The 22,844-nt window shown below is 44.7% G+C and overlaps 1 protein-coding gene across 1 annotated transcript; it reads left to right on the top strand.

The window, feature by feature from the left end:
• The first annotated feature begins 1,976 nt into the window (after positions 1 to 1,976).
• LOC139063554 (oocyte zinc finger protein XlCOF6-like) lies at positions 1,977 to 17,199 on the top strand. The gene is made up of 2 exons (XM_070545816.1): positions 1,977 to 2,188; positions 14,939 to 17,199. Coding segments are annotated over exons 1-2 (1,659 nt in total). The 5' UTR covers positions 1,977 to 2,187; the 3' UTR covers positions 16,597 to 17,199.
• Positions 17,200 to 22,844: the final 5,645 nt, after the last annotated feature.

A 22,844-nucleotide genomic window follows, 5' to 3' on the forward strand; every position in this document is an offset into this window, starting at 1 on the left:
AAAAGACATTTGATGCAAGTAGTTCCTGAAATACGTGTCACTCATTGGTCAATGTAGAGGAAACTAGAACCAGGTGAAAGGTCACCGGAAGTAGCCAAATCTTAGCTCTTGTACGGCTGTCAAGCAACAGTAAAATGCGTCGAGGTTGAGGTAAATAAATGAGAATTTAATGTCTTGGCTGCTTTACTCGGCAGTCGTCATTATCACATGTGCGTGTTTGTTTGGTCCAGATGTGAATACTTCTACCCGAATGTATGCCGAACAATGCTACGTTAGCGTACTTTAGCTTGTTAGCTCGAATTAGGCTTCACAGCTTTGTTGTCTAAGAACGCCCAATGAAAAAATAAGTTTTAACAGGATATCTCTAAAAGCCTCTGTATTGCCATTACAATCAAAATGAAGTTTTTATACCAGATCATGGCTGTAGCAACAAATTATTTCCAATAGTGGCTATACTACGAATGTAGCCCGTTTGTTGAGCTAAAAGTTAAAGGCTTGAATTTTTGACTCACTCCTTTCGTTATGTTTACTGTTACTGTAAGGATAGACGTGTATTTTTACTTTCTGAATGGTACCTGAACGCACCCTTACTTCATATTTATGCGCTGAGCTAATACAGAAACACAAATAAACGCTGTTTAAACTAATTAGAATATTTACCGGAATCAGATAGCTGAACAAAAAATTGGTTTGGGTCAGGAAATTTTATAACTATCACCTGTTTCTAATAGTTTAACTACTTATTGTCTGTGGTTAATTTTCGCTCTTTTTTGCGTTGTTTATCTACTTGCATAAATATGGACAGTTATTGTAACTATTTACAACGTTCGTGCTCCCAAGTTATATATTAAATAATTTCTCTGAAGTTATAAAAACGTTTTAGGGGTTGTAGTATGCATTCAGATAATTAAAGCTGTTGTTTCCCAAGGGAGACTCGGCATAATCAAGGCTTGAAATATTAAATTTTTTGTGTAACAGATTTATATAAGGAGTTTCCCACGCTGACATGAGTGACAAAAAAAATCTACTTTTTAATGATACTCACATTTTTTATATACCTCTACAGTCTACTTTAGGATAAGACAATGTCATATTTGATTGAATATAGAGTAGTAGTAGTTCTCAGTTTTTTTTGTGTGTGTGGTGGAGAGTTCATTTATCCAGTATTAATAATGATTGTTTGATTGCATCAGTAGGGCTGTAATAAGTAAAGTTCATTACAATTTTTTTTTGTTCTGATGTTTGCCACTATAGTTTAACATTTTGTACCAAAAGTAGAACATACTTTTTTCCTTGAATTACAACTGTTGGAAGCAACTCTGCTGTAGCCAGCGCTAACAATGACCTAACATTAACATGAGCCACCTAATACTAAAATAAACCCAGAACTAAAAAGTTCCACACAGTTTGACAAAAAGTATTATTACTTATAAGTCCAGTAGCAACGAAGCCAGGTCACCGTCACTCCGTGATTTTGTAGCCTCCTTTAGTTCTCTCAAACTAGTGCACGTCGTGCCAATGTTCATTCTGGTTGCAGCTATTGGCTTCGCCTTCAAAGACATTACTGTTATTACTTTTACTTCCAGGCTCTGCCCATGATGCCAAAAGATAAAGCAAATTCCTTTTTCTTCTTGTGCTTTTTATTGACGATCAGCAAACTGAAAATGTTGAACGCTAGCATTACAGCTAACAGCTGTTAAGCAGTTAGAGTGCCCCCCCACACACAAAACTATTAAGTGCGGTTTTTGGTCATCAGAGGTCTGCAGAGTGGTGTCAAATATGAAACTGGTCAAGTTTCTAACTCGACAATCATTGAGATCTGTGTTAAAGCTTTAGCATGAAGTTTAAAAAACTGTTGTTACTTAAACACAGCTTTTGATCTTTTGAGATGACATCAGTACTGGAACATATATTTGTGGTTTGATTGCAAACTCTGAATCATTACATGCTTGTATTTTTTTTTTCATCTGTTATAGGCAACAGAAAGCAGAAGAAACAATTTGCATTCCTGATACCTCAACATACTAGAAAATCTCCAGGTTTCATGCAAGGATTGTGAAAAAGCAATGATAAGTTACTGAAATAATCAGCTTTGGGCAAAACAACCCAAGTGAGCTTAGTTGGGGTTCTTCCATACTTGCATCATCATTGGCACGACAGGAGCAGACAAAAGGCCGGAATGATATCAGTAAGTGACACACATTTGTTTGTCTGTATGTTGGAAAATGAACTTAACTTGCGAGTTTTATTTACAATACATACATACACATATATATATATATATTAGAGTTGTTACGGTGTGAAATTTTAACCTCACGGTTACTGTGACCAAAATTACCACTGTTTTCGGTATTATCGCAGTATTTTTTTAAAATGTGTTACATTTTCAGACAACTAAATAAACCCTGTATATCAGGAAAATATTGTCCTCAGTTTGTGTCTAAATTTTGCCTAAAATTTGTTATTTTGTTTTGTTGTTTATTTGTTTACATTTTTCACCTTTAGTCTTTAACATACCAATGTTTGCCCATAACTTCTTATTTTATGTCTGTTTGATGTCATCATTTTAAAAATATTAGATCAGATGATACTCAGTACTAAAGTAGCCTTCTAATCAGATACTTTTTTTCCCCCTTACTTGAGTAATAAACCCTATATCAGGAAAATATTGTCCTCGGTTTGTGTCCTTCCAGTGAGCTTTGCAGAAAATGTCATCAGGCAGTAATCATTGTTAAATTCATAATTATTCTCAGAGAGAGACCAACTCTTATCTGCCCCTGGGAGCCCCGTAATGCAAAGCGTCATTTCAACATGGTGGTATCCGTGACACGGTTTATATGCAGGTAGCGGCGCTGCGGCTGCTTTATATAGCGACTCGTTGCATTCTCCCTCAACCCAAATCCTCGGATCACACATTTTAGCTAAAACGCTAACGTTAGCTTGCCTTGCGTTGACTGTAGAGTTGTGGGTGATGGTCACGCAGATGTGTCATGAGATTTGAAGCATTGCTGCCTTTCACAGACACTTTTTCTGCACGTGCTGCAAACAGGATAGCCGTCTTCTATCAACTGTTGCTCGGCATTCTTCAGATATCCAAAAACGCCCGTTCTTCCGACTTTATCTTCTTTGAGGGATAATAAATGTCCTGAGCACTGCCGTCTCCTCCTTTGGCCATTATTTCAGCTTTAGCTTCAAGAAAGTTTTGGTTGTAAACAAGAAAGTGCGCATGGTAAGTGTCACTGCGCCTACACCGCGTAACTATTATGCGCTCATGGCAAAGACGTGTTACACGCGAGGATACATATCTCAGGATCCCATTGGATGATTTGTGTGGTTCAAATCACGCCTTAAATCTCTTAGCCAATAGAATTGCGTGGCCTTGCATTTCATTGTGTCCAAACTGAAACAACAAGACCACGAGTCCCCCAAGGGGTGAGCCAATCTTCTGGGTAAGATGGCGTTGCGGAATTCTAACTCGCCTGTATGGAGCAAAACACGGCAAAAACAGTCAGGAATTAGTTCATTTTGACGGTGGGAAAATGGACTACACGAATCGAGTGGATTTTTTCATCGGAACACGGATTATGATCGCAAATCAGCAAACGTAAGACAGACGTTATGCTGCTGACTGCCGATAAAGAGCTGTGTTGTTCTCTGTTTGTTTACGGCTGGCTTTGTAAGTTTTTATGTTACAGAAATGACACTTATATTGTTTGAAATAAGAGAATCTTGGCTTTATTTTAAGTGACTGGGTTTCTGGATAGGATCGTATTTTATTGTCGCTATTGTGTGTTTCCTTAGGCTATGCTTGATATGTGAAGGCTATGTTTTTTACTTCCGGTTGATTTAAAGGCTCAGTGTGTGAAATAGGTGTTGCTGAGGGGGGAAACAATGTATTTATTGTTTAGACTAGCTTCTTCCCGTTATGTACGTGTGTAGTTTGCATATATTGGTGAACATCTGTCACTACTACTCGCTGTGACACTCATCCATCCTTCTGCCAAAAACTGGAGAGAAAGTGGGCCATCCCCTTAATATCTTCCCCACTGATTACACATTTGTGTCACCTGTGAACACGCAGTCTTACACTGCAGTTCCACGTTACAGCACTGAGCTAACTGCTAAAAACATTAGCACTCTACATGCTATTTGTGATGAGGACTTGTGAAAACAGTATCAAACTGTTTACCTGCTGTTTTTGTAGCTGCGTTTCTAAGCTGTTCAGTGAAACACCATAAAAAAACTTTAGTAAACCCTTATCTGTGATGAAGTGATCATTGCAAACTAGCTTTTTATGTTCTGTTTCTGTTAATCTTGCAGCCAGAGATTATGATCCACTATTCTGTCTTCATTCAGTAAGGTTCAGTAAGTCCTTTGTGGCGCACTACTTTCGGGACACAAAAAAAAAGCTTGGTTTTTGTCCTGACCGTACGGAATGTAAGCATTTTTACACCCAGTCAACAAAGTAAATAAAGCCTGGGGCACACCGGAGGTGGAAGCACCGCGCACCTGAGCGCCCGCAATTTTGAGAAGTCAAGTGGTCACACAGCACGCGCCGCTGGGCGCTTCTTGGAAAGTCGCACAATAGTCACAACATCACGTGGGCTCAAGAACAGGAAGCTGAAAGTAACTGTTTATACGTGACTGGACTTGCTGTCGTGTTTTGTGAGACTAGTTCATTAACAGTGGGTAAGTTTACTATTTATTAAAATATTTTAAGATCAATAGTACTTGAAAGTTATCAACTGCAGCTGAGTTTGTGCCGGAAGTGCCTGACGCACATTAGCCTCGCTCCGGATTGAATCCCCCTGAGCTTTGCTTGTGGAACCAAAAAACCCTGCAGTGAACTGTCACTAGGGCTGCAACAAACGATTATTTGGATAATCGATTAATCGGATGGGGTCTCGACACGATTAATCGATTAATCGGATTACATGGGGAAATTTTTAAAAACTGCTAGGGAAACGTTATTTCTCTCCTTCCTTCACTTTATTTAACACAACATTATTAGAAAACAGTTCAATAGCAGAAAAACAACATGCCATCACCTAAATTGTCTTATAAGGTGTATAGACAGAGACCCTAAGCTACATCTATCTGTGACCTAAAATGCTTGGTCCAAGTTAAACAGCTTAAGGGCAATTCTCATCTGTTTTGTTTGATCTCATCTGTTGACATTTATTTTAAATGTAATTAAACATAGGCTGTGAATTAATCAAAATTGATCACTATTTCCAAAAATGACTGAAAAAATACCAAATAAAGCAAAAGTAAATGAATGCCATCCTCCTTGCGATGATGCCCTGGGCAACTGCCATAAAGTCACATCAAGAAATGCTGCTGATCATTCCAATGATCCCAAATAGACTCACATTAGGCCACATAAAAGCAACTGAACCCAAAAATATATTAACCAGTATATAACTGCACTCTCACACAACATGCCTGCAGCAACAGTTAGGACTCCTCCCTCCCTTTTAAAAGCGTTTTTGCTTCTGAGGACATTGTGGTTGTAAAACCACATGCTAGTAGTCTGGCCCCGGTGTGATCAACCAGTTTCTGCGGGAATGTGACGGCGGAACCAGGGCCAGATTAACAATTTGTTGTACCCTGGGCAACAATATTCAAGGGCTCCATCATCACGACCCAAGGATCACCATAATGTGGTCACATACAGAATATTTTACTGTAATATGCAGTAAATATACTCAATACTTGAATGCCTGACAACACGTAACCTGCCCAGAGTAACCTTTGACTCACCTCGTGTGGACTGATTAATGAGGAGAGGGTCTTAACTTGAGGCCCTCTCTTCATTGGTCAGTCTGCATGAGACTGACTCTCAACTGACGTTCAGTCATAGGCAGTGAAGCGTCTCTGTGCAGCGCAAAAGCCCGGGTGGACAGTTTGTTTAATGTAGGGTGATCATATTTCCATTTCCAAACAAGAGGACAGGGGATCTGTGCCTATGACGTCACACTATGGCAATGCCACACAAACCATGTTGGGACCCATTTTTTGTAAGAACTTAATTAATATCAGATTCTGCCAATTAAAGGGCTCTAAAACAATTCATAAGTAAATATTTTGCATATTTAATGCAAAATCAAATGTTTCTGCTTTAGTGCTGCAACAAGATTGTATTAATAATAAATTATTATACCTTTTGTTTTACTACAGCATTGGTAAGCTTCCTGTGCACAGATTATTAAGGATGCTTGTTTCAGCTGTGAGATTAGACGATAGGATCAATGTGTCGGGCTGATCAGACTGGATGAAGGAGACGAACAAGGTGAGACGTTTAACAGTTTTATTATTTCTCTGGTCGTATCTCTGTGAGGAAGAAACAATGACTGAGATGAGAAGCCGGTCACAGCGTCTTCCATATATAGCCTTGCTTGGCTGTGACGTGGAGGGACTCCCCGCGAGGAGCACGCTGGGAGCTCCCCACGAGGAGCATGTCGGGAGTTGTGGTCCGAAGGTCAGCCGGGAGATACCTGAGTCCTGACAGGACCCCCCGGTCCAGGGACGGCTCCAGAAGTCCCAGCGCGACCCCGGCGGACCCAGAAGTCAGAGATCAGGGAAGGGTCCAGGATGGACCGAGCCGGCTCCCAGGAGCGTTCCTCGGGGCCATAGTCCTTCCAGTCCACCAGGTACTGCCAGCCCCGACCCCTGCGGCGAGCGTCCAGGATGCGCCGGACGGTGTAGATAGGCTCACCGTCGAGGAAGCGGGCAGGAGGCGGCGCCGGAGCCGGAGGCGGGAGAAGGGAGGACTCCACGTAGGGCTTCAGCCGGGAGGTATGGAGGGTGGGATGGATGCGGAGAGTATCCGGCAGCCGCAACCGGTACGTGACCGGGTTGATGACCCTTTGGATGGGGTATGGGCCGAGGAACCGAGGGGCGAGTTTCTTGGACCCGGCACGGACCCGAAGGTCAGCCGTGGACACCCAGACCTTGTCCCCAGGAGCATAGGAGGGACCAGGACGGTGTCGACGGAGATGCTGGTGAGCATAGCTGGTGTTAGCTCTGGTTATGGAGGCTCGTGCTTTGATCCAGGCGCTCTTGCAGCGTCTCACCATGGCTTCCGCTGCCGGAACGGCGACCTCGGGTTCTTGGTGGGCAAAGACCGGGGGCTGGAAGCCATAGCAGACCTCGAAAGGGGACAGCCGAGTGGCAGATGAGGTGTGAAGATTGTGGGACAGCTCCGCCCAGAGGAGGTATTTAGGCCACTGCGAGGGTTGAGCCGAGACAAAACAACGAAGGTACCGACCCAGCTGTTGGTTAGCCCGCTCCGTCTGGCCATTGGTCTGCGGGTGGTAGCCTGAAGATAGACTGACCGATGCTCCCATCAGCCGACAGAAAGCTTTCCAGAACCGGGCCGTGAACTGGGGCCCCCGATCCGAGACCACGTCGACTGGGAACCCGTGGAGGCGCACCACGTTCTCCAGGAACAGTTCCGCTGTGCGTTGGGCTGAGGGGAGACCCGGAAGGGCGATGAAATGGACAGACTTGGAAAAGCGGTCCGTAACCGTCATGACAGTGTTGAGGTTATTGACCGGCGGGAGACCCGTGACGAAGTCCAGCCCCACGTGGGACCAGGGGCGGCTGGGCACCGGAAGATGTCGGAGGGCACCAGCCGAGGCCTGGTTGGGGTTCTTGGAGCGGGCACAGACGTCACAGGCGCTGGTGTATTCTTTCACATCCCTCGCCATGCCTGGCCACCAGAGGGCTCGCTGGAGGAATTTAAGAGTTCTGGAGAAACCAGCGTGGCCAGACAGGCGTGATGAGTGGGCCCAGGACAACGCCTTGCTGCGACAGGCCGTGGGGACATAGAGGCGACCCGCGGGGGTCTCTGGAGGCGCGGGGTCGTCCCGGAGGGCGTTCTGGATAGCTTCCTCCAACGGCCACCTCAGTTGGTCCAGGAAACGGTGTTCCGGGAGGATTGGCGCTGGCTCGGACGAGGGCGTGGAGTGGGTGAATTGGTGGGAGAGGGTGTCCGCCTTCTGGTTCTTGGCTCCTGGGCGGTAGGCGAGATGGAAGTCGTAGGGTTCAAAGAACAGGGCCCAGCGAGCCTGGCGAGGATTAAGCTGCTTGGCAGATTTAATGTGGGTCAGGTTCTGATGGTCAGTCCCGATCGTGAAAGGCCGAGTGGTGCCCAGAAGCCACTGCCTCCATTCCTCCAATGCCCATTTTATGGCCAGTAACTCACGGTCGCCCACACCGTACTTCTGCTGGGTGGTGGAAAACTTCCTGGAGAAGTAGGCGCAGGGATGGAGCCTGTCGTCGGGCCCGCCTTGAGACAGGATGGCGCCGGCGCCGACGTCAGAGGCGTCGACCTCGACCACAAAGGGAACTGCAGGATCTGGATGGCGGAGGATCGGGGCCGAGGTAAAGCGGGTGACCAGGTGGCGGAAGGCCCGAATGGCGTCGGGAGTTAAACAAAACAGCTGGCCAGGGGAGCCTGGTCGAGTGAGAGAGGTGAGAGGGGCTACGAGGGTGCTATAGTTCTTTATAAAACGGCGGTAAAAGTTGCAGAAACCCAGAAAACTCTGCAGTTGTTTCAGGCTGGTTGGCAAGGGCCAGTCCTTCACCGCCTGGATTTTCTGAGGGTCCATGGTTATCCCTTCGTCCGAGATCATGTAGCCCAGGAAGGATATGGACTGCTGATGGAAGGAGCATTTCTCGGGTTTACAGTACAGGTTGTGGTCCAGGAGCCGGGTCAGGACGGCGCGAACATGATGGATGTGTTCGGCCTCGGATTTGGAGTAGATCAGTATATCGTCCAGATAGGCGAACACCCACCATCCCAGCATGTCGCGGAGGACATCATTAATGAGACGTTGGAAGACAGCAGGGCTATTGCATAGTCCGAAGGGCATAACCAGGTACTCCCAGTGGCCGGTGGGTGTTATGAACGCGGTCTTCCACTCATCCCCGGCCTTTATACGGACCAGATTGTAGGCGCTCCGGAGATCCAGTTTCGTAAAGATCCGTGCCTGGGAGATGACATCCAGAGCGGTAGTGAGGAGCGGCAGAGGATGGCGGTCCTTGACCGTGATCTTGTTCAGACCCCGATAGTCTATGCAGGGGCGTAGATCGCCTTCCTTTTTCTTCACGAAGAAGAAGCCCGCGGCACCCGGAGAGGAGGAGGGTCGGATGAACCCCTGCTGGAGGGCCTGGGCGATGTATTCTTTCATCACTTTGGTCTCGGGAGGCGCGAGAGAGAAAAGGCGCCCGCGGGGAGGACTGGTTCCGGGTAGCAGCTTGATCTCCATATCATATGGCCGGTGAGGTGGCAGGGAGGTGGCGCGCCGCTTGTCGAACACCGCGGCCAGGTCCCGATAGGGCAGCGGCAGGTGGGGCGGTGTGGAGCCGGGGCCCCCGTCCGGAAGACCCGCCGAGGATGGAGGAGGAACGAGGTGGGTCTGGCACGAGGTCCCCCAGCCCAGCAGGCGGTTCTGGGACCAGGAAATATGAGGGTCGTGGAGACGGAGCCAGGGGAACCCCAGGATTAGGGGAGAAGAGGGAGCAGAAATTACCAGGAAATGGAGGGTCTCCTGGTGGCCTTGGGTGATCATACGGAGTGACTGGGTTCGGTCTCGGACTGGGTAGGGTTGGAGAGGCCTACCGTCCACCGAGGTCACTGGTATAACTCTCTCCAGGGGTTGTAGGGGGATCCGTAGGCGTTTTGCCAGATCTAGGTCCATGAAATTGTCCGCGGCCCCCGAGTCCACCAATGCGTTTACGTGGAGTGAGGCCTCACCATGAAGAAGGGTGACAGGAATGAGGAGACGGTTAGTAGCGACAGGGGTAGAAGAAGACCCAGACTGAGCGACCCCAATACTCAGTGGGGCCCCCCGTTTCCCGATCGTAGCGGGCAGTCCAGGCGTCGGTGGTCGGGAGAGCCACAGTAGGCACAGAGGCCCTCGCGCCACCGTCGTTGTCTCTCCTCGGGGGGAAGGTGGCCGAGCTGCATGGGCTCCTCCGCCAGCATGGGTACAGGAGCTGGCGTGGGTGAACGAGGGCGAGGCACCGGCGTCCTGGGTGGACGCGTGGATAACTTGGGTCGAACCAGAACCCGCTGGTCGATGCGCAGCGCCAGATCAACCACCTCATCCAGCGTCTGAGGCAGCTCCCTTCCCGCCAACTCATCACGGATGTAGGGTGCCAGCCCCTCCAGGAAGGCGGCCCGCAGAGCGGAGTCATTCCACTGCAGCTTGGCGGAGATGGTGCGAAACTCCGACGCATAAGCGCACACCGAGCGTTCTCGCTGGCGGAGTTTGAGAAGGCGTGTCTCTGCTCCCACTTCGCTGCTGGGGGGAACAAAGGTCTTCCGAAGAGCGGACACAAACGCAGCATAGTCGTTGCAGGCAGGGGATTTGGAATTGTAAAGCGCAGCAGCCCACTCCGCGGCGCGTCCGGAGAGCAGGGAGGTGAGATGCGCCACTCGGGAGCGCGCAGATGGGTAGCGTCCAGGTTGGCACTCGAACTGCATGTCCAGCGTGGCGAGCAGACCATCGGGGCTCCCCGTCTCTCCGTTCCACCTCTCCGGCAGGCTGAAGTGGGGCTCCTCCCTAGGAGCAGAGCGGGTTGGCTGCTGGAGTGCAGCGATCTGTTGCTGCTGATCGTTTGCCTGTTGTTGGAGAGCCGTGGATAGACGCAGGGTGTGGTCGGACAAGGAGTTCACCTTGGTGTTGAGCTGATCTACCATGGAACGCAGCTGCACGTTCTCGTGGCGGAGACGATCGATCTCCGTCGAATCTACTCGGATCTCAGTCATCCTGTCGGGCTGATCAGACTGGATGAAGGAGACGAACAAGGTGAGACGTTTAACAGTTTTATTATTTCTCTGGTCGTATCTCTGTGAGGAAGAAACGATGACTGAGATGAGAAGCCGGTCACGGCGTCTTCCATATATAGCCTTGCTTGGCTGTGACGTGGAGGGACTCCCCGCGAGGAGCACGCTGGGAGCTCCCCACGAGGAGCATGTCGGTAGTTGTGGTCCGAAGGTCAGCCGGGAGATACCTGAGTCCTGACAAAATGAAAAAATAAGTTGTCACACACTCCATGGAAACTTTCAGAGAATCCACAAATAGTGGCTTTCAAATGGTTTTGTTACTTTTAAAAAGTTTAGAAAAGCAGCAGATGAGACAGCATGTCTGATAATTTAGTTTCTCATCTGATAACATTAGAACATGTCAGTAGTGCCTGAGGGGCTTTTATAAACACCGTATAACTAACACTACTGGAGAGGGTATGAATTACACAGAGGCTTCTGGGGAGCCCAGTTATGGGGGTGGGGGGGGGGGGGGGGCATTTTGCCTCAGCCCCCAAAATGTCTTGAAACGGCCCTGGGTGTGTGACTGAGTGTTGAAGGTGACCTGAATTGTATCAAATTTATAAATACTACATGTGTGTAATTTATTGTTTTATACAGGTAAAAACGTGTAGTGGAGATAAATCTACCTACATTTTACTTTTCAACACTTTGTTTTGTTTTCTTGTTTTTATTTAACTATTTTCCTGTCCTGTCTGTCTCTCATCTTCCTGCATCTCCTCTTAATTCTCCAGAAAAACTGCTGCCTGGATTCTTACCTTTTCACCTCATCAGTTACTTTTGAGCAGATCAAAGGGATCTCCTGACCACAAAGCGGAGAGCGCGTTTTCGATGCTGCGTGAGGTGACATCACCACAGCACAGGTGATGAGCTCCGCAGTAGCGCGCTTCAGGCACAAATAAGACAAAATAGAGAACATGTGCGGACATGAACGATCGTGTGCTAATTATAGTTTTTTGGTTGCGCCACTTTGAGAATGGACCGTGCGCTGGAAGCAGCTGCCTGGATCGCTGCGCAACAATGCGGAACCGGTTCGCAGCAGCGCAAGTCTGCCGGCTCTCCCTCGCGCTGATCTGCCGGTACCGGCTCTCCCTCGCGCTGATCTGCCGGTACTGGCTCTCCCTCGCGCTGATCTGCCGGTACCGGCTCTCCCTCGCGCTGATCTGCCAGCTCTCCCTCGCGCTGATCTGCCGGCTCTCACTCGCGCTGATCTGACTTGCTCTGGTCTGCGCGCAACGGCGGGCGGGAAGGGGGGGGGGCGCTTTTGGAAGAGTTGTGCGACACAACGAATCGATGACGCAATTCGTTGCCAACGCTTTTAGTAATCGATTTTCATCGAATTTATCGATTCGTTGTTGCAGCCCTAACTGTCACTATCGGCTTTGTGGACCAATCTTAGCACACTATCCGCTTTGTGGGCTAATCAGGACCCTCTATTCGTCTGATGGGTGGGATGGTGCAACAGAGTTGAACAAGATGGCAACAGCTTGTTTGAAACAACTTTTACATAAATTTTGGACAATTTGGACTTGGGCTTTATTAGAATCAGATGAATTGCATAGTCCATCTTTGCCATGGAAATTAACTTAATACCAAAAAACACTTTCCACTGCATTTAATTGCTGTCATTAAAGGACCTGCTGAGATCAATTCAGTAATCGTCTTGTTAACTAAGGTGAGAATGTTGACAAGCACAAGGCTGGAGATCATTATGTCAGGCTGATTGGGTTAGAATGGCAGACTTGACATGTTAAAATGAGGGTGATGCTTGAAATCATTGTCCTTCCATTGTTAACCATGGTGACCTGCAAAGAAACACGTGCAGCCATCATTGCGTTGCATAAAAGTAGCTTCACAGGCAAGGATATTGTGTGTAATGATTCAATAGTTACGTCTTACGTATGAACCATAAAATGTGAGATTCCATTTAATTATGAAATCTCAATCTGATGGATCTTGGAATATTACTTTAACCAGAAGATCGGAACTTTTTATTGCAGGGATTAGATAACACTTCATATTAACCAAGAGTCAAAGAGAGAGAGAGAGAGAGAGACCAAGTTTTTAAGTTTAAGAAGATTTATTTCTAAACAAATTAAAACAAGGCTAACTAACTCTAAACACTCTGCAATGAATGGATCTAGTTGTGAATGAGGCAAGTTGGTAGTGTGATGGAATGTTGTTATCAGAACTCTCGTTTTCGGAGAAGTGTTAGTTCTGTGTGGGAGGGAATGGTTTGCTCTAAACGACATTCGGAGTTTCAAAAACGCATTCAGACGCTATCTTGTCGTCTACATACCCTTGCGGAGACCCGTGGTAGATCCAGAATGCCAGGTCCTCGGACCCCCCTTTTGGTACCGAAACCGATGAAACAGCGTTCGGTACAACAGACTAGTCTTTGGAATGCCTCCAGGTAAGCGACAGGTGGTTTACAGCGTCAGCAGGGACCCAGCCGGGTCGGTGAGTTCAGCTCTTAGTCTGAAGGATGTTGCATTCAGATGCAGCATTGCAACAGGTTTGTTATCCAGCTTGTCAAGGTTGTTGTTGTTAAAAAGTGACGAGTGGCTAGGTCGAAACTCTAGAACGTTGAACTGAGTTAAGGGTGACGTGGGAGTTTGTTTTATAATCCAGATGTTTTGATTTATGGTCGAATCAGGATTTGCCACAAAAGGGGATGGTGTAAACACACACAAAGCCACGCCACGCGTCAGAACGAAAGCTCTGATTGGATGAGACAAAAGTCATGTGACTTAACATTACGTGGATCAGTATGTCTAGTGTAAATATTTAAAGTTATATTACTTATTATATTCTCATAGGATTATAATATCAAGTAATTAATATTTTCATTTCACAGATTGACTGAACATTGCTTCACATCATTGTTTGGACTAACAGATGTTAATTAATTATTTATTTAATAGTTCTTCTGATTCTAAAAGAGTTCTTAATTTAAGAGTTCTTCTGGTCTTCTCTTGAGCAATGGGGGGAGGCAAATAGCTAGTTAAACAGTCTAGATGCCGAGGCATCACAGGCCTTGAGCAATATCAAGGAGATGACCTTTAGGTGGAAAAACAGTCTCTTCATGACGCTACATGTTTACGTTTATGTTTATGTGTTTAGCAAACGCTTTTGTCCAAAGCAACTTACAAGTGATATTTGGCATGTTGCCCTTGAGGCTAACAACAACAATAACAACAACAACTTGACATCAATCATGGTGAGGAGGGAACAAGGCGTGGACAGTAGAGAGGGGGGACGGGTGCAGGGAGGGTGCTAGTTAAGAAGATGCTCTCTGAAGAGCAGGGTCTTCAGGAGTTTCTTGAAAATTGAAAAGGAAGCCCCTGTTTTGGTAGTGCTTGGAAGGTCATTCCACATTTGTGGAACGATGCATGAGAAAAGTCTGGATTGTTCTGAGCGTGGTGTAGGCACTGCTAGCCGACGATCCTGTGATGACTGGAGCAGCCGGGCCGAGACGTAAGCCTTTGCAAGAGGATTCAGGTAGATGGGAGCCGTACCATCTCGGACTTTGTATGCTAGTGTTAGCAAAAGTTTAAGAAGACAAAAACAAGCACTAACAGACACTTTAGGCCCCTCAGTGCAGATTCAAGTCTACATGTGGCTACTGAGGTTGCACCTAAATCAACAATTTATAGGATCATCAAGAACTTCAAAGGAAGAGGTTCAATTCTTGGCAGTCGATTGGAACTGGCAACCTGTTGTTTATAGGATGAATTCCTTACCCCCTAGTTGCCATCACGAGTATGCCTTTCAGACATAGCTCCGAACCCCTCCAGTGACTAAAATCTTATGTCCTTTTATATTTCTGGTTCATTCTGCTCATGCCTTAGGGGAACTATAGCCACTGCAAAAACTCACAAACTGTGTTTTGGAAAACTATTGACTCATAATTTTATTTTTTTACCTCTTTTCTTAGTTATGAAAACAATACGGGTCAGGGCATCATTTTGATGCCTTAATACATTTCTGTACCAGTATCAGTACAGATTTTTTTCAACTAAAGGAATACTTTAAAACTTTGTGATATTTTTACTTCTATTTAAATATGAAATTAATCCAAGATTTCATTGTGTGTTTCAGTGTTACCTTTCCATAAGGTGCTGGTAGTTAAAGAAGAGGTTTCTCTTGATTGGAACTCCATTTGTGACCAGCAGGACCCAGAGCATTTTCACATTAAGGAGGAGGAAGAACTCTGGATCAGTCAGGATGACAAAAATTGTAATGACGAACAGACTGATATCTCCACACTACCATTCAACATTATTACTGTGAAGAGTGAAGAAGATGAAGAGAAATCCCAATTTCATCATTCAGAATGTTCAACCAGCATATCACCTCAGCAGACAAAGGCAGAAGGTGATGAAGAGGACTCTGAAGGACCAGAACCAAGTAGAGAACCAGGTTCAATACATTTTTTTCAGGGAATTGCACATGAAAATATTTCAGCCTCCTCTGAGACAGAAATCAGTGATGGTGATGAGGGTGATGATGATGATGATTGGCAGGGACCTATATTAAGTTTAGAACATGAAGATGGCAAGAGTAATCAGATTGTGAGCATAGCATCTCAGTCGGGTGCAGACAGTGCTGAGAACTCCTTCAGCTTTTTCTCAGAGCAGTCGTTTCAGAAATGTATGCCGAGTCAGACAGACACAGTCAATCAAAATGTAGATTCACAGACAAATGTCCTTAAAAAAATACCGTTTAGATGTGGAGAATGTAGACAAACATTCAGTTGTAAAGAAAATCTTCAAACACATATTTCAGTTCATGCTGGTGATAAACCCTTTGGTTGTGATATTTGTGGTAAAAGATTTAAAAAGCGTGTCCATCTCAGAGATCACAGTAGAGTACACTCTGGAGAGAGGCCCTTTGGTTGTGATATTTGTGGCAAAAGATTCAAACGTAAGTCTTACATTAAATCACATATGACTGGTCATATTGGAACAAGAGCCTATAACTGTGATCTTTGCGGTAAAGGGTTTCTAGCAAAAAAGGCTCTTCAAGTGCACATGAGAATCCATACGGGGGAGAGGCCATTTGCTTGTGATGTTTGCAATAGAACTTTTAATAAAAAGACAAATCTTGAAAAGCACAGGAGAGTTCATACAGGAGAGAGACCATTTTATTGTGGAATTTGTTCAAAGGGATTTAAAGCTCAGTTTGATCTGAAGAGACACATAATTGTCCACACCGGGGAGAGACCATTTGTTTGCAGTGTTTGTAGTAAGGGGTTTTCACTACAAGATGGTCTGAAAAGACACATGGGTATTCACACAGGTCAAAGGCCATTTAGTTGTAGTGACTGTGGGAAGGGTTTTTTGGAGAAGAAACAGGTAAAGCAACATATGTTAGTCCACACAGGAAAGAAGTCAAATGGTTGTGAGAAGGTCAAACCAGAAGAAAAACCATTTTCCTGTGATAAATGTCGTAAAAGGTTTACTACACAGGCAATTCTTAGCATTCATATGGGGGTCCACTCTGAAGACAGACCGTTTTCTTGCAGAATTTGTGATAAAAGGTTTAAACATCAGTACGATCTTAAAAGACACACAAATGTACACACTGGAGATAAACCATTTGTTTGTAGTCTCTGTAGGAAGGGTTTTTCGAGACAAGAATTTCTGAAGAGACACATGGTTGTTCACACAGGAGAGAAGCCTTTTGGCTGTCATGTTTGTGGTCAAACTTTCAAATTTAAATCCTATTTTGAAACACACATGATGCTTCATGCTTGAAAAAGAGCGTCATTGCTATCATTGCTATATCCGTGGTAAAGAATTTATAGAAGACTCGTCAGGCCCATGAGTTCAGACTGAGAGGCCATCTGCTGGTGATTGATGTGGGAGCAGATTTTTAGTTGATCAAGCTGAAGACCAATCTTCTGAGTCATGTTGAGCAACAATTGAGAACAATTTTCAGTTTGATGTTGGCGAGCAAAGATTAAATGTAACCCTGGCTTTCCATCAGACACATAAGAAGAAGAAGAAAATATCATTTCTATAGCGCCTCTCAAGATAAAAATCACAAGGCGCTTCAAAGTGTCGCATAATGCCTGCAAAGCATAGTGCACAGCTAATAGAAATTAGTGCATATTGGACATATTCCAGAAACAGTGTTCCACTAAATGTATGTTTGTTTTTATGTGCAATAATAGCAGAATGTGTAAAGCTTAGCTGTTCAGATAGGGCCAGACAATAAATAAACACCAGAGCAGTGTAAAACATTTGGCAACTTTCAAGATAAACGATGCATGCAGATTTCCAGTTGCTTAAAGGGGCCCCTTTTTGGAGCTTATTAACTTGTTATGTTATTTCCTCATAAAAAATAATGCAAACCCATTTTGGCTGTGTTCATAAATTTTTCTGTCTCGACTGCAAATTTAGAGTTTTATTTTGACCAGCCAGCAGAAGCCTTGATGGAAACTATGTGCGTCATCAAGCCCTGCTCCTCCCCCTGAAGCTTCCAGGAATTAAAGTTCTCCGTTGTGGCGACGGAAATCCGGCAGTCGGAATAAGCAGAAAAAAGTTTCATCAAAATCTCTTCTCGCGCTCGCTTGGGTTTAGTAGTCTCTCTGTCTCTCTCTCGCTCGCTCCTGTTGCTAATTGAAACGCTCACCGGTGTTGTTGAAATGCGTTTCTCCACCGTTCTGCACCGCCCAAGCTGCAAAAACACGTGCGCTCATTGCTCGCTCCCAGCGCGCAAACACAAACTGCGCACGCACCAGGCACTGGGATTCGAACAGAGCCAATAAAGCTAGTTGGAGAGAACCAAGCCACTAACAAACACACATGCACACACAAACACTAGGTCAAATGGCCTGGAGCCATTAACAAACATGCACGCACACACACCACTCCGACAGAAAAGACAATACAGCATTTTCTGTGCGTCTTATCCCCCAACTATGTGCTCAGGGATTTCTGCATTCCTGAGAATGCTGTGTGAAAAAAACTTCCGGTTCAGAACCAAACCCATAATATCTAGACCGAACCGGGCCAGATGTGAAAGCAGCATTTGAGATGTCAGAACTGAATCTGCAGTCCATCATTTAAGTAGCCAGGCTCTTTCCTGTCAGCCAGAGAATGACATGGACAGAAGTAATGATGAGCAGTAAATAAGTTACTATTAAATGAAGAGGAAGGGGTTTACTGGCAGGATGATAAAATCGAGGACAATCTGTCAGAGTTATCCAAGTTTACTGTGTTTAAAAACAAATGTGCAATAGAGTAATAAAAATACTGATGATAACTTGCTGGTTAAGCTAGAACCTAATAATGGTCGTGTTCTGCTAATTCACTATTTATTACGGACCTTAGTATTAGGGATGGACAATATATCGGCATCAATATCGGTATTGGCCAATGTTAGCCATTTTTTTAACATATCAGTATCGGTTCGATAAATAAAACCGGGCCGATATTAACAACCGATATTTTCCTTCTTGTCTCAGTTTGTTTGCCTGTTTCAGAGGGTGAGAGGGGTGATGTGTGTTTGTTTAGTCATGTGACAGTGAATGTAATCATCTCAGAAGTGTAAATATATGTGGTGTGTGAACATAATAACGTAAATTCAGCTTTAATAATTTTTATTCTATACAAAATCTGCTGATTTTATAAGCATTAATGTCAGTATATCGGTATCGGCAAATATCGGTTATCGGCCATAACAATGATCTTAATATCGGTATCAACCCAAAAATTTCGTATCGGTGCATCACTACTTAGTATCGTCAACTTAAGCCGAGAGGACACTGTGCGACTTTTTCACTTGTAGCATTCAGCATCAGCTCAAACTGTATGACTTCCTCGCAGAGCAAATTTCACACGTCATGCGCTCACACTGTACGATCCAGTTCTTGGATGCGACCTGACTGCTCACACTGTACGTCTGCTAGCAACATGTCGGACCTAAACATATGCTAAAAGTAGCAGTTTTATCACAACACGCCAGACTTTTGGTGTTGTTATTGATGTCTGTTGTCCTTCGGGAGTGCTGTAGCAAGACACACAGGGATTTATGGCGGTTGGCTGAGGAAGACGAAAGAAAGAAAGTAAATCAATGTTTTATCAGTTTAATTTGGCATAAACATGCTGTCTTGACCGTCCTCGTCATTGTGTGTGAAAAAACAGTGTATAAATAAAAACAACTGATGTGTGTCAATAGGTAAATAGCTGGTGAGCCGTTTGGTGCATGTTTGCGCATGCATCGTGAGCAGTTCTGGTACTTTTTGGGTCGTAGCTGCTCGTAGTGCTGCGTCAACAGTGCAACACCTGAGCAAAATATCAGACATGCCAGAAGTTAGTGCGAGCTTACGATTGCTGATTGGTAGCTGGTCACGTGGTGTTAATCGTATACTACTGTATACTACACGATGCTCAGTGCCAAACTCGCCCTGATCTTGTAGATTTTTGCACGAGGAGAAAATGTGCTCAACAAAGTGAAAATGTCGTACGGTGTACGCCTGGCTTTAGTGTTTCTCAGCCGTACGATCAAAATGGACACATGCTGATTTCACTGCTGGATCTGAACGGTTAGGTGACGTCTTGGCTGATGAGCTTCTAGAACTGTAGTGCCATATCCACCTACCTGCTATGCAGGTTTGTCAGCTGTAATGTAAATGGTATGGAGTAAATGTGGAATGTTGACACAAGCAACAGTCTGGCTTCTTTCACAGTTGAGCTACTATCACATCTGGGCTGGGTGTCATCAGTTCGGGGCCTGCACCAGTAGGTTTTGTTCACACATACTTCTCAAGAATGCTGAAATCTCAGAGCCCGTGGGCGGGACAATAGACATACAGTGAAGTCCGTTCTGTCTCTCTTAAGTTAGTAAACAAAGGCAGGTGTGAGCAGTGTTGCTTTTCGAGACTCTAACTCTGATATTGCATCCTGCTCTCTCACTGCTGTGTCTGTCTGCTGTTCTCTGCAACTCTATCTCTGTTAGACTGTGTGTGGGCTCACAGCACTTCTCAGTGAGGGAGAGACAGAGCTGCCGCGCTTCTGTCAGAGGCATTGTTTACGCTACAGCGTTCAGAATGATAACGAATCGTGAACACGAAAAGCCCTCCTTAACTGATTTTATTCACCAATCGGAGGCTTCCCCTTATGATGGGCATGAATTTGAGCCAGCCAATCAGTTGGCAGTAGGTGTGTTGGGTCAGTTCAGCCCGAAACAGACCGCCTTGGGAAGAGGTCTGAGAAAAAGACCGGTTAAGTGTGGGGAAAAAAAACAAGCTACCCAGATGTGAACACATTACACCTTACCTGGGCAGGACCGGGCCGTCCCAGATGTGAAAGCAGCTTTAGTGGCTTGTTATTCTTTGTTTGGTTTACTATAGGGCTGCCACAAACAACCATTTTATTTGTCGACTAGTCACCAGTTTGGTGACGATTAGTCGCGACTAATCGTGTCATTCATAAAAGTATCGCTTATTGCACCAGGATGCTCTAATATACCCATCATGAGCTTTTAGTTCTATGTGTGATCAGTTATGTGCCATCTAGTAATAAAGACAATAGCTTATCAAACTGCTTTTAATTGATTTTGTTTGCAACATGTTAATACAAATTGTACAATGTCAAACAGATCAGATGTATGCAACTAAAAACTAAAATACAAAAAAAGAGGCCCATCCATGTTTCTCTTCAAGCAGTCTCATTGCTGCCACCATATTTGACCCACTGTCATGAACTACTGCTTTTATTTTAACAGGCAGGATTTCAAACTTAGCTAAAACCTCTTCTATCCAAGTCATTATATTTGTACCAGTGTGCTTCTCCTCGCATGATGGAAAGGTTGAAGCTTTTCATGTTCCAGTCTTCGCTCAGAAAATGGCAGGAAACACCAAGGTACGCCTCTGTAGCACGGCTGGTCCACACGTCAGCAGTCAGGGTCAGGGAACCAGTCACAGCTCTGAGGGCCTGCTTTACCTCAAAGATAAAATATAGTAAAGTTAGTTCATTTGCCGATATATTGTTAATTCATAAAGCAGGTTAGGATTTAACATGGAGAAAAAAATATATTATGCTTTAACATATTAGATTCTAAATTGCTCAGTCAGCAAACTTTATTCTATCATAAAATGCATAAAATTCAATTTTTTTATTTGTATCGAGATAGGGAGACACACACACGCACACAAATACACACCTTTTCAAAGGTCGTCTCATATTTCCTTTCCATCAGTGTTGTGAAATGTGATCGGCCTGGTAGATAGTTCTCATAGTATTCTTGGTTAAACATCTTGATCATATCTTTAAAACCTTGATCGCCAACCATGGAAGGGGTCTCATGTCCGTTACCAGCATGTTCAAAATGGCCTCGGTCAGGGCGTTGGCTTGTTGCGGTGTGCACTTGGTTGGCCTTGTGAGAAACTCGTCCATTGTAGAAGAGCGCTTTCTTTTAGCACTGTAACATAGCGGGATAAAATAAATCATTAGTGTCTGTAACATTAGAGCTAATATGTGACATATACATACATGTTAAATGTATAATCACCATCACTACTGCTGTTGCTACACATATGATGCTAGCAGCTAAAAGGAACACTTACAGAGGCGACTCTTCGTTCTCCGCCATCACGTGCTTCCTCTTAAGATGCTCGTGCATCGCTGATGTGCTCCCGTGAAATGAGAGTTTCACCTTACAGAGTTTGCACTCTACTTGCTTCTCAGTTGCTTTCATAAAATGCTCCCAAACCTTCGAGCTCCGTTGTCGATTTGCAATGATTTTTTTTTTCTCCGGTGATTCTGCGCGAACGCTAAGCTGGAGTGGCACTACAGCGCATGTGCCTCCACTTATATAAGCAGCAGGGCAGGAATCAAACGTGCCGAATGTGCCAAACGTGCTGCAGCAGGCGAGATTTTAAAAATGCTCATACAATAAACGACGCGTCGACTGTTAAATTAGTCGTCAACTTTTTTTTTTGTCGACATCGTCATGATGCGACGACTAGTCGTGGCAGCCCTAGTTCACTATGGTCTCAACAGGCTACCAAAAAACATCAGTAACAGGCTATCTACCACTTACATTTTCGAAAATATCAGTATATGTTAAGTCATGTTATTTAAAAACTAAGAATTGATTATTGTGACATGAGGCTTATCAGTGTGACAGTCTGCCAAACTGGTAGACATAGGAATGCTTCAGGCAGGCCATTTTTGAACCACATAGGACAATGTCCTGCTTGCTGTAGATTTGTACCTAACAGTGGGTTTTGTAGTGACTGCTGACACATTATTCACATTTTTATTGTGACAGTAATCTGTGTGGAAAAAAAACAACCAACTGCAAAATGCAAAACATTTTCTGTCATAAGTTTAAAGTCACTCGGCTCAGAAAAATATAATAAACCAACAGAATTGATCAGGAAAATTATTAGGGATTATTATGTATTAGGAGTCATAAAACACCTGAAAATATTTGTAAATATTGTAATGTAATCAGTAAGGGGTTCTTGTGAGTGCTATTACACTGTTACAGTTCCTTTAAGAGACACATTGGTTGTGTGATTAAATATTTAGAAAAGTTGGTAAGAGACATCAGTGGTGCAGGGAGTGAGATACAGCATTTTCTCAGCTGATTGTTTGACTACTTCAATAAATCATTGCTGAGAGCAACATGTTATTCTGTCTGGTGTTTTAGTGCTGCACAAACATTACAATTACATGAAAGGATCTTACATCGTGTTTGTACTAGTGTCCTTAGAGCTTCCGGCACATAGATCAGTTAAAAAGCTTTAAAGAAAGTGCTGCTGCAGTGATCAGAGATGATCTGATGATGGATCATTGACAAAAAATTATTGATCATTGGGGGAAAAACTACACGTCACGAACTTCGAGCACATTGTCAACAGTTTGCAGTTAACAATAGTTTATTTGTTTTTGCACAAGATGATGCCCTCAACAAATCCGACAATTTTAAGGGTTTTTATTTTTTTACAATTAAAAAAAGGTTGGCAATTTGACATGTTTTCACAAACACT

This window comes from Nothobranchius furzeri, chromosome 16, assembly GCF_043380555.1.
Source record: "Nothobranchius furzeri strain GRZ-AD chromosome 16, NfurGRZ-RIMD1, whole genome shotgun sequence".
Lineage (NCBI taxonomy): Eukaryota > Metazoa > Chordata > Actinopteri > Cyprinodontiformes > Nothobranchiidae > Nothobranchius > Nothobranchius furzeri.